The 12054-nt window shown below is 34.8% G+C and overlaps 1 protein-coding gene across 3 annotated transcripts; it reads right to left on the bottom strand.

Annotated features, from left to right (window-relative positions):
- Nucleotides 1–884: 884 nt before the first annotated feature.
- Nucleotides 885–12035, bottom strand: LOC107036171. Of its 3 annotated transcripts, none has more exons than XM_015253932.1 (5): nt 11862–12035; nt 9157–9436; nt 6020–6318; nt 5268–5492; nt 885–3096 (listed from the first exon to the last, which is right to left on the bottom strand). In XM_015253932.1, exons 2-5 carry the CDS (start codon nt 9375–9377, stop codon nt 2108–2110), a joined length of 1734 nt encoding a protein of 577 aa, XP_015109418.1. In that variant the 5' UTR covers nt 9378–9436; nt 11862–12035; the 3' UTR covers nt 885–2107. The 3 variants fall into 3 exon arrangements, with proteins under 3 accessions (XP_015109418.1, XP_015109417.1, XP_015109416.1); XM_015253931.1 differs by lacking the exon at nt 11862–12035 and adding an exon at nt 11548–11608; XM_015253930.1 differs by lacking the exon at nt 11862–12035 and having other exon boundaries at nt 9157–9545.
- Nucleotides 12036–12054: the final 19 nt, after the last annotated feature.

Here is a 12054-nt window from a genome sequence, read left to right as displayed (position 1 = left end):
ACAACCCAATGATAGTTGGCTCAAATAAAATTCTCTTGATAAAATTAATTTGTTCTGCCAGTGCAGCGAAGATAAAAGACCAGGCCAAATACCAACCAAAATACACTTACACTTTAAAATGTTTACAGTTGTGGAACTTTGAAAAAAATTTCAATACTTGGACCTGAAAAAATCTTTACCAATAAGGATTTTCTAATATGTAAAAGTCATGAAAATTTCAACAATTGTAGGCAATCAACACTACACTCTGTGCCAGCACAGAATTCCGGACTGTTTCAATTTTCATTCTCAAGGACACAATTGTATCCCTTTTTTTCTATCATTTGCGTATGAATAATTTTTAAATTTATAAATTAATTGTTTCTCACTTTCTCTTATTTCAGGTCAAAAATCGACCTAAAAAACATTGAAGTTAGTGAGTTGACCTAAGTTCAAATTTTTCCACTCGGTCTGAAATAAAGTAAAACTATGTGGCTGTTTTCGCCAATTATTGGTATGTTTTTGTACGTTCAAAAATTTAGATTCTGTTGAGGCTTCTAATATGGGTTTCTTATTACTCAAAAGGCTTCAACAAATTTTTTCTATTTTTTTTCTTCAAATTTTATTACGCTTGCAACGTTAATTTTTTAATTGTGTGAGTTTTTAACAAAATTTTGCGTCTCAGTAGAGGTCAATTTTTTCGGGTTTTCAATATGTATTTCCGACGGAAATTTTCCGTTCTTTCGATTGAGCATGGCGCCAATTAGCTCACACATTCATTATTTATGTTCTATAAATGGTTGATAAATAGTGAATTTTGAAATGAAAAAATTAAAAATTGGGAAAATTTTGAAAAAATGAAATTGGAAAAGAAAATTTCGAAAGAACGAGAAATTTCCGGCCGAAATACTTTGCGAAAACACGAAAAAATTGACCTGTGCTGAAACGCAAAATTTTGTCAAAAGCTCGCAAAACTCAAGAATTAACGTAGATCGCTGTCAACAGCCTGATGAAGCTAAAATAATTTAGCGAAACGTCGCACTATGACAATTTAAACAAACTCGTAATTATTTCTCCAATATCTCCTGACCTTTCTTATATAGAAAATTAACGTTGTGGGCGCAACAAAATTTGAAAAAAAAATTTTAGTCTCTGAATCATAAGACGGCCATACAAGAAGCCGCAACGAAATTAAATTTTTGAAGGTCCAAAACCATACCAATAATTGGCGAAAACACGCATATGTACTCTCTGCGCTGGTACTTACATCAAAATATGTACTATCATTCAATATATCATACAATATATAATTTTTGATAAATTGCTCATTATTCGATCTTGAGTTACTCCAGTTCCAACATCTTTTCACAAAAAACGCCTTGTGAACACACTTACTCGAATGATATTCGAGCAAAAATATTATTAGAACTTTTAAATTTGATACATAAATCATTACTAATTCTGATAGGCACGACCGGTATCGTTAATAGACAGAATTGGTCGCAAGATAAATAGGTCGCTACGTTTTTGAGTCATCGTGTTTTAAAAAAACATTTGCAAGACATTTCGAGAATGTATGCCCCTAAAAATACGTATAATAGATCTCTGGTAGAAATACCAATAAATTGATAACAAAATCTATATTACAGAATAGATATAAAGCTACACGGAATAAAAAATATTGGCCACTGTTAGGTGGCGATCGCAGCTTGAGCAAAAATAGCTCAATACGAAAAATTAATTGCAATAATTGCAAGAAAATTACGATAACAACGTAATCCAGGTCCCATTGGCATGACAGCAGAAACCTGCTTGATTGTAATTCATTATTTTCATTTTTTGTGAGTCTACATGTAAAATATCTGTAAATATCATTTACGAACGAAGCATAAAAATTGCAATCTTCTCAATTGGTTCTTAGCATTAGAAAAAGTAATCAGTAAATATTGGTTTAAACCAATAAGAGACTCTAAAATTATTCCTGAATGGAATGTCACTAGTCACTAGGTAGAATATTCATATAGAAATATTGCCATGAGTAGTCACTTCAAATTATCCTCTAGGAATGTAGATTGTATCCTCATTTTTCTTTTGATTATCATTAATATTATGTAGATGTCGTAAGAAATCAAAAACCGGGCTCCATTCTTACTGACAACACACTACTCAACATCTCTCGGATTTCCGCCATTTCTTGTCTGCTCTTGGCAACCATATTTTCCAATTTTTCATTCTTCTTCATGATTTTGTGCATTTTTCGCCAACAGTTCCTTGTACTTTTGTAGTAACAACATTCCTCACAGTTCTCCTCGTGTATACATATCTGTTCATTATCACTTTTACAACACAAATGGTGTTTTTTGGGGTCACAAAACGTCTTCCTTGTACTTGGCCTCATTACACTCTGATTCTGAGTTTCTATGGAACTAGTTTGTACATCTGTAATTTCATGGTCCTTCTCGGAAGCAACACCATCAAAATTATTTAACTTATCGATGGATAGAGAATCGGGGGAGTCTGGGAGCGGGAGTTCGATGGCATCAGATTCTCTTATTCTTGCCTGGCGTTGGAGAATCCTCCTGCTTTGATTTTTTCGTTTAGATCTATCAGGATTCACTCGCATGGTCCCATCGCTGAATCTACGCCCCTCATCGTATGAATTAATTGATTGTGCTGCACAAGAACTATCACTTGCTCTTCTAGGACTATCCATAGAAAAAGGGATAGTGGTATCACTTGATAAATTAGAAGTAGTCCAATCTCTATCGTTATCATGGTATTTTGGTATTGCCGTTTCAATGTCCGGTGAATCGTCACCATGAATGTTATTGTCATCCATGAGACTCTCATTGTCGAGTGACCCACATCGACAATTGGGCTCTATTACAGGATCACTGCTAGGGTCAGAGTTTGATGAAGATGAATTCCACGGACATATATTGTTGTTTGTTGAAGATTCCGGCACGATTCGACACTGTTCATTGCTCGAGTCGACGTTAATGGATTCGAGAAGAGACCGATTCATAAAATGATCACGGTAGTTCTGAGTGTTGAGACTTGGCGGATTATTTATCTCGATTAAATCACCATCACAACTGAATGCGAATGATTTTTTTCCTAGAATGCGAATAAAAAATTGTCTCGTTAATGACTTTCTCGTCTGTGAAAATATTAATATCAATATTATGCACGGAGAATAAATATTGTTAGATCGGGAATATTATTATTGAGGCAAGTACTTTGTGTCTTGATTCAAAAATATTTTTGAGTTAAGTATAGTTTTAAAAAAAATTACCGTATAATTTTAATCTCATGAGTACCACTCATAAAAAAAGATTCTAGAAGGTATGACATTGATAATAAGAAACAGTTTGTTAAATTTTAGTTTGTTAAATCTACTTAGAGCAAAAATAATTCCAAAATTAAGAACCATTGAAACTTCTACGTTCTTGAATTAAATTTTGGAATAATTGAACATTAATGCAATATTAATTGAGTCAAGGTGTCAGGTGAGATACTTTGAATAGCAATGAAATCATAAACAAGTGTAGATTCTTTCAGAACAAGAAGTATCCTCAATTCAAGAACGAGAACGTTCTTAATTCAAGAATCCCAAAGTTCTTCTTTGAAGGACCCAAAAGTTCTGAATTGCAGAACGAAGATTTCCTTAAACTGAGAGAAAATATGCCTGATTTTCAGTACAATTGCACTAGATTTATTGAAAATATATGGGAATTAGAATTTTCTCTCTAATTGTTTTAGGGAAAATTTCCTTGAAATGAATAAACAAAATTCACTTATTTCCTGGACTTTTTGTTCCCTAGAATTCAATACGACAGAGTTGTGAAATTCAAAAATTTTTACTGGAAACTAGGATAAACCGGTCTATTTTTAGACAGGAGTTAGTATCTGGACGATTTCAGCTTGAATTGAATATTCCATAAATAAAATGAAAATTGTACTTTTTACTTCACCGTTCAATAATATTACTCGTGTGTAATCATGTGATCAACAATTTTTTCTATTGATCGACATTTAATAAATTAAAAAAATGCGGCTCAGTCGTCCAGAAATTAGGGGTTTCAGCTGCATTCAACTATTTCTTAATTTAATTATTCTTTGTTTTGTTATGTTCGCTTCAAATAATTTTGTTCTGGTAATTAAAACATTCTTGAAGGTATGGAAGCCATCATATCCCTATTTAGGTGATTCTTTTATTTGAGATCCTACGACGAAACTCGAATTCCCCTTCACTGTCCAGCAATAGACCTTTTCATTCTGGAAATCTAGGGGAAAGATTTATTCCGTTCATCAAACTGATAGATAATACAGATTTGAGCCGTCAAAAATTATGATTGATAGAGGAGAGTGAGGCAAAATGAAAAAGTAAAAAAAAAACGACTGTTTGATGCAATTCAAGCAAAAAAAAGTTTTTTATTAAATTTTTTTTTGTCAACTTTTTTTTGGTCTTGGGAGTACTAATGAGAATACTAATTTTCCATTCAGTAGAATGAAAAATTGATGCGAAGTTTTAACGGGCGAAGATTTTGTCAATGGATTATTTAGCTGAAATTCAGCATCATATTTTCCTTTTTCCCCCTTTGGGTCTCCCGCTGGGCCTTGCTCTGAACTTTGGATTTCGCTGTTTCATTTGCTTTTCAATTAATCCATTGACAAAATCTTCAGCCGTCAAAACTTCTTGATAATTTTCTGTTCTACTGAATGGAAAGTACTCTCAAGAATGAAAAAAATTAATAGGGGAGGTTGGGGTAAAACGGACACTTGACTTTTTTTTAAATGTTAATGAGGGGTTGGAATGTTGATAAAATTTAATAATTTTTTTTTAATACAAAGAACAATTCTTTCCCTTTGTGACGAGCCTAAACTGAGCTCAATTGATCAATTTGTTTCTGAGTTATGAATAATTTTTAAAAAGTCTAAAATGTCCGTTTACCCCCGCCCCCCTAAAAAAAATTTAATAAAAAAAATTTTTTTTGCTTGAATTGCGTCAAACAGTCATTTTTTTGACTTTTTCATTTTGCCTCGCTGTTTCATTTTGCCCCACTTTCCCACATGTAAATTCCGTAAAAGTGTCCGGAACTCTTAGAGGAATTGAAATGGGAAAAAAATATCAGAAAATCTAGTGACTCTCAGGATGAAAAGGTCTATTCACTCTAGACTTGGCCTGTTCACTCTAGAATTTTTTCCCCTGTGTAAGCAATTGAAACGACCCAAAGACCCCCAATTACAAACGTCATATTCACTCATAACAACTCGACGAAGCTTACCTATGATCATACGTTTGTTGCAAATATCAGGGCTCTTAGATCGCTGTCTGTCTAGAAACTGCCGATTATCCGGAGATAATACTGAGAGTCCACTCTGCTGTACTGGAGATGTAGTACAGGTTTCAGAATTGTATGCCGTATAAGCATCGAGCTCATGACTCTCATGTTCGCGTAGACGTTCCATAATCTTTTGAACTATTTCTGATGGAGCCACATATGGTGATCCTAATAAATGGACAAAAATTTCATTAAGACAAACACAGGCCCCGCTTCAGACGGCAATATTAATTACTATACATAAAAGAACCATTATTGAGCACAATTCACATGCACAAAACAGAAAATAAAACGATAATAGAAGTGTCTTCTGAAACGAATGCCCACGATTAAAAATAGTGTTCAGTTCAGTTTCAGGATAGACGCAACCGAAAAAAATTGTGAAACACAGTATTTATTCATACAGTGTTAGACGTAAAACTTTTGAATCGCTGCATGGACTTACTAAGTCACTAGGCCCGGAATATCTACGACGTGATACGCGTTTCGGCACGCTCAGCGTGTCGTTGCTACCTATAAAATTCACATCATCACAAAGCTTACAAATCATTATTCACAGGATATGTCAGACAAAGTTATTATATTTCTTTCATGTCGTAGTGTATCGTTCCCCATTTCGCTTGTGCCAAATGATCGGAAAATTTTCAAACAGGAATATCTTAGTATTTAAGAGAGAACAAGGGAAGAAACATTACCAGTTAATCCACGATAGCCCAATGAAGCTGAATCAATCGATTCAGTAGTTTCTTGCTGCTGTCTGACGAAATCATCGATGGTGATGCCCTTCAATTTTGATGGCTGGAGGAATCTTTTTGGGATACGCGAAAGTGGTCCATTATCCTGAGAGGCCTTGGGACATCCGCCGAACCCGAGGCCTAGGAGGATCGCTTCGGGATCGGCCCTGCGAAGTTCTAGAAGACTTTCGACGCTACTACAGTGGCTGCTGTCGGATTGCAAACTCGGGTCTCTCATTAATCTGTTGTGTGGACCAGGGCTAGAAGTTATAAAAAAATTTGTGACCAGGTTATAGGGGCAGGTGGGGTAATGCCAACACCAGATTTGAATATTGAGTTGAACTCCATCAAATCTGCTGTTCCGGCTTCATTTAAAAGTTATAAAAACAAATGCATTGTCATAAGACTGAGTGGTAGGAGTTGTAAGGTAAAGCAAAAACGGGGTAAAATTGACACTTCGATTTCTTCCTCAATTTCTTAGGTTTCAACAATATTATTCAATTTCTGAAACTCTAGTCATGACTGCGATTTTCAGATTGAAAAAAAAACTCATTTTTGATTTTCGTCGTGGGGGTGGTAAACCGAATTTTTCTTTGCTCATTTATCCGCCCCTCCCCCCATTGTTTTATGGTGATTTCGGTTGTGAGTAGAAAAGTAGTCATCTTACAAATTTCGGAAATGGACAAAAGGTCAATTGTGTAAGGCGTGCACTTGTTCATTGAAAAAATAAATAATTTCAAAGTTATTTCCATAGTAAATCAGGAAATCTAAAGCTACTCTATATTTCAAACTTCAATGGAAAATTTAATGCAGTTGAAGTTTATTTGTTAATATCTCTTCCAACTCTAATTTCTGTCTATAAAAAAATACCCACACCGTTCTGTTGGAAAGTGCCTGTTGAAATTTTTTTGACTTTTGAATAGGATCAACTTTTTCGGGTGTCCATTTTACCCCACTCTTGAATAATTTTTCGATTGTGAACTTTTCCAAAAAGCAATTTTTTAAAATTCGATTACTGAAAATTTTTTGTGTCCAGATTGCCTAAAGAAACAATTTTCTAAAATTTGAATTTTGAAAAAAAAATTTGTTTCGCTAATTTTTTGAGTGTCCGTTTTACCCCAAATGTCCATATTACCTCACTCTTCCCTACGCATAATTTCAACAGCAGTTCTGCTGTTTCAGGGGTATTCAGTGTCTACTAAGTGAGTCTACACTAAGAGAAAGAAACGACCTGATGTCACAAAACTAATTTCTGAAAAGATATCCCGTGAGGGCGAATGGTTCAGCACGAGAATCCCGCTGAATGAAGCAAGTCATATGCGAATTTTGAGAAGCGTTCATGTTCAAGGCACAATCGAGTGAGAATTTCTTGATCAAACAAGACGAGTATTTCGAAAAAAAAATTGGAAATCGGTGCAGTAGTTTTTGAGATATTGAGGAAAACGAAATTTAAACAAGTTGTTGTATCACAGGAACTATTGGACCGATCGGGCTGAAACCGCGCGCCAAAGTTGAGCTCAATAATAGCTACAATGAGTCAAAATTTCAGATTTTTTATGTTAAATTTCTATTAATTAAATTAATCACCAAAACCCAAGTTGTCGGATATAACATACAGACCTGACCCTAAAAACATCATTTCTTCACATTTCATAGTATTCTAAACCATTTGCATTCGGAAGCAAAAAAAGTTAATTTTTCATTCAGTATCGTACTGCTTCATAGCAAAGAGGTCCGATTTCTTATCCCAAACCGCTCGTGAAATGATCGAACGTTTATTCTATTTTCTCAGCGCAAGAAATTATGTCTTTGATATTCAGTCGTTTTTCGATATCATTCAAGACTTCATTTATTGAAATTCGTGCCGAATGATTCATTGACATAATAATTTCAATGTGATACGTCATGATGACGTCACGTCATGATGATCAAGGGAAAACGAAATGTCAATATTCTTGGAAACTTGGGGTATGCCTGTAATTATCTCCTTCAATTCAAAGAGTTTTCTCCTTCTTCATCTGCATTCCTTTCTTCATCGTGATGAGAAAATTCGAGACAATGTCTGGAGTGACGCAAATTTTTCCTCGCGTTTGCACAGTTCTTGAGAAGAAAAACACAGGCTCCGTACAGTGTCGAGAAAAAAAAAGTTTATACTACGCAATGAAAAACAGTTCTCCCAGACCTGCGTACTTGCTTCCGGCCCGAGTGGCACTGTGTCACGTAGGCACCACTAGACTGTTTTCAGTCCCCAATTAGAGAATGTACTATTTTCAATCATCGCAGAACAATTGAATTGCTCCGGATCCATTTGAAAGCTTACTACCAACGGAATTGGTAGAAATAAAAAAAGAAAGAGACTAATAACGCAAAAAGTAACGGTCATGTGCACATGCCTTCTGTCCGATGGGCTCGTACCCCTGTTTGTTTTTAATTATCAATGTCGAATAATTTATATACGCAGAACAATTGACTTCTTTCCAAATTATTGGAAAATCCCCTATAAAAGTCCTCTCTAAAGCATCAATTGTAGACACGATTTATCCGATTCTCACTGAGAAACAGTATGCTCCTTTTTCTTAATTATCAATGTCCAACAAGTTCCAAGTGATGCACACTTCCCATCGTCAAGGATTGAACTTGTGTGTTAATTTTCTTATCGGTTGGGATGAGTCATTTCGTTAGGCTCATCGCGATCAATTTGTCGTTTGACTAAATTTAATGATAAATTTTCTGCGCATGGGAAACTTTTTCCCCAACATTTTTGACAGGGGAATAAAGGCCCGGTGGCTTGGCGCAGTGGGTAATTTCGTTGCCTCACATGTGAAAGGTTCCGAATTCAAATCCCGGTCGGGTAGAATGGTGCGATCTAACCATTTAAAGTCTTTTGATAATCATCGCAGTATACCTTAACCGGGTCGAAGCGATGTAAAATAACGATAAAAAAAAAACAGGAGAATAAAATCCGAAAACCGATCCCTCGGCTAATGTCATTCTCCACCAGAAATTCAAATGCAAGTTTCACTTGAATCGGTTATGACTTCTACTGATATTGTTCTATTATATTTTATATTTCAATTGTAAATCATGCGAAACAATACCTTAGACTACTTGTCAGTGTTATCGTTGATGAGCAAGGTACTGATGATGGTGCGGAGATAGTCATGGCTGGATTACTGTTGTACATCACATCTTTGGAATGTTCTGGGGTTGGTGGTGGAGTTAGGTCATGGCTATCACAGTGGATTTGTACATCAACTGATTTTGTTGGGGTTGCAATTGAATCAACCCACTGCTGTATTGGTCCTCCTCGGCGCTTCATCTTCCGGATTTTGTTCACCCACTCTGCCACTCTCAGAATTGCTTCTTTACCTATATTTTCTTCGATGTTAGGTGATAAGAAAACAATCATTAGGAATTAGTATAATACTGCTACAATGGAGGCATTGTTAAGGATGTCGATCCATTTTCCGACAATCAAATGTTTTCATGTCCGGGAAAAATTCTGTAATTTTGCTTTTGTTGCTTCCGAATGGAAACTTTGTAATCGTTCAAATTGAAGGTTGGGATTTTTTGTGTTATATCAACCCAGTATGATCCAAAAGTGAGGAAATTCAATTTTTAGACCTCCGGACGTGTGTGTGTATGTGTGCAACAAGGTTTTTCTTCAATTGTTCGCTAATGAATCGACGGAATTGAATCTTTTTTCTCAAATGTAGGTATTGTTGAGATGTATGAATTGCCATTAATTAAAATTTAACTCATCGATTAGTTTTTCAAATTTTCGATTTTTTTTGCAAATTGGTTGTCCCACGATTACTAAAAAAAATGTTTTGGATTGATTGCATGATGGTTTAAAAAATTTATTTGGATGTTCTTTTGACTGAGTTCGAATATAAAGACGGCAGTGGGAATCGTTATTTTGAGTTATTTGAAAATTTTGTATTTTTGAAAAATCGGAATTCCGGGGATATCTTTGAATATCATGCCTGAAATGAATTCAATCATGGCTGAAAATATTTGTATTAACGCCATTAAGCTGAAGTTAAAAAATGATTACAATAGCTATATTGGTTGATTTGATTTTTATGTTTGTTGAAAAATTGGAATTTTTCATGAATTTCCTTGAAAATGAGCTTTCCGATGGTTTCTTCAAATGTGATGTTTCAAATTCATTCAAGTATACATAAATCAATTTTTTCTATTTACATTTTATCGAAGGGCTGAGGGAAGAAGTAGAACTGTAAAAAAGATAACCGGTTGTATACAAGAACGGGATAATAAGAATAACGATGATGATAACATTCAACTAAGTGGAGAATCTGACGAAATCAGTTAAAAAGAAATCTTATTCAGTGTAATAAATTTTTTATTAGCAAAAATAATTATATTACATGCAATATAAGAGCAATTGCCCACTTGGTTAATTTTCGAATTTCTTAGAAAATCGGTTGTCCAACGATAACTAAAAAAATGTTCTGAAGGGATTGAATGACGTTTAAAAAAATTCGTTTAGATATCCTTTTGACCGAGGTTGAAGATGAAGGCGATAGCCATAATCGTTATTTTGATTTATTTGAAAATTTGCGAAAATTTTGTATTTTTTGAAAATCAGAATTCCGGGGATATCTTTGAATATCATGCTTCAGATGAATTCAATCATGGCTTAAAATATGTATTTTGTGTTGAATAAAAAAAATATTCATTCAAAAAGATATATATCCGAATTTTCGTTTAAGGGGGACCACTCAAACACTTGAAAGGCCTTGGTCGCTGAAAAAAACCCGTCGAGCGACTTTTAATGCTTGATGGGACATCTAATAAGTAGCAAACATGTTGAATCCAACCCATTTTGCCCCGTAATGTATGCCAAAATTTTGTGCTTTAAAGAACGCACAATGAATTAGACTCTAACGAACAATTCTGGAGAAAAAATTCCAGACCGGATAAAAATAGTGGTCCAAGGTGAGTTTTTAAGGTAAAAACTAAAAAAACTTGAATTTTAAAACGGAATACGGAACAAAATGGATTGAATTTTATAGGGGATAGTGGAAAAAAATGAACCAGATTATGTGTCCACATTGCCCAATGACGCAATTGTCAAAATTTGAATTTTGAAAGAAACAAATTTTTCACAAATTTTTTGAGTGTCAATTGTACTCCAGATATCCATATTGCCCCACCTTCTCCTACTGAATCCAATGGCCAAAGAAAACCCGGGCTATCCAGGCGGATAAGGCAGATATTTGAAACCTTAAGCCCCATATAACTACACGCTGACGCCCACATTCGGTGCATATTATCTATTTTATTTATGAATAATCAACTCGGGTTGCTAGAGAAATTTTTATCAACACGGAGATAACTCAGCGAATCAGTTTTAAAAAATTGAAAAAAAATGGCATGTTTGCGTTTCGGATAAACATCCTTGAAAGTAAATGGCAACAGGTTGGTACTGAAATACTACTACAATTATTGACATAGGATTGTACCTGGGTCCATCGTCCTCGCGGCATGAACAAATAAACATTGATAATAACGACTAGAAACGAATCAACGACCACATAGAAGCCGAAGTGATGTATTACGCATATAATTCATGTGACTACTCTACGATGAACGTGAAATATGTAATGAAAATTATTAGTCACAACGTATGTTATTCGGAATTTACTTGGAATCCCATTCGGATCGCTTATTCCTTACTCCATTGATTAACTTAGAAATATTAAAAATGATCCATGAGTAATGAGTAATACCGACGAAACTGGATGATTAATGCTGATGACATTCATTGTTTACCTACCTTTATCTCGTTATCAATCAATTCGGTTCCTTTTGGATGATGCGTCTGTCTTGTGACATCGTCAATAATCCATGAACAGGGAAAAACTTAAAAAATTGGAGAACACACCAGGAAATATTTTTGTCGGAACTACAACAATGATATTGTGCAATCAGTTGATTGATCAGCTGTGAATGAATCGTAGATTGACACA

This window comes from Diachasma alloeum, unplaced genomic scaffold, assembly GCF_001412515.2.
Source record: "Diachasma alloeum isolate Michigan unplaced genomic scaffold, Dall2.0 Dall_scaffold_00206, whole genome shotgun sequence".
In the NCBI taxonomy this organism is placed as follows: domain Eukaryota; kingdom Metazoa; phylum Arthropoda; class Insecta; order Hymenoptera; family Braconidae; genus Diachasma; species Diachasma alloeum.
This window is presented reverse-complemented; position numbering and strand designations above follow the sequence as displayed.

Bases quoted from the DNA above. Each gene is read 5' to 3' on its own strand.
- LOC107036171 (XM_015253930.1), bottom strand. From the start codon at position 9,467: ATGATTGTTTTCTTATCACCTAACATCGAAGAAAATATAGGTAAAGAA. The intron at 6,319-9,156 runs GTATTGTTTCGC...TATAACTTCTAG, and splicing joins ACACTGACAAGTAGTCTAAG to CCCTGGTCCACACAACAGAT. The intron at 5,493-6,019 runs GTAATGTTTCTT...TCCATTTATTAG, and splicing joins GGGCTATCGTGGATTAACTG to GATCACCATATGTGGCTCCA.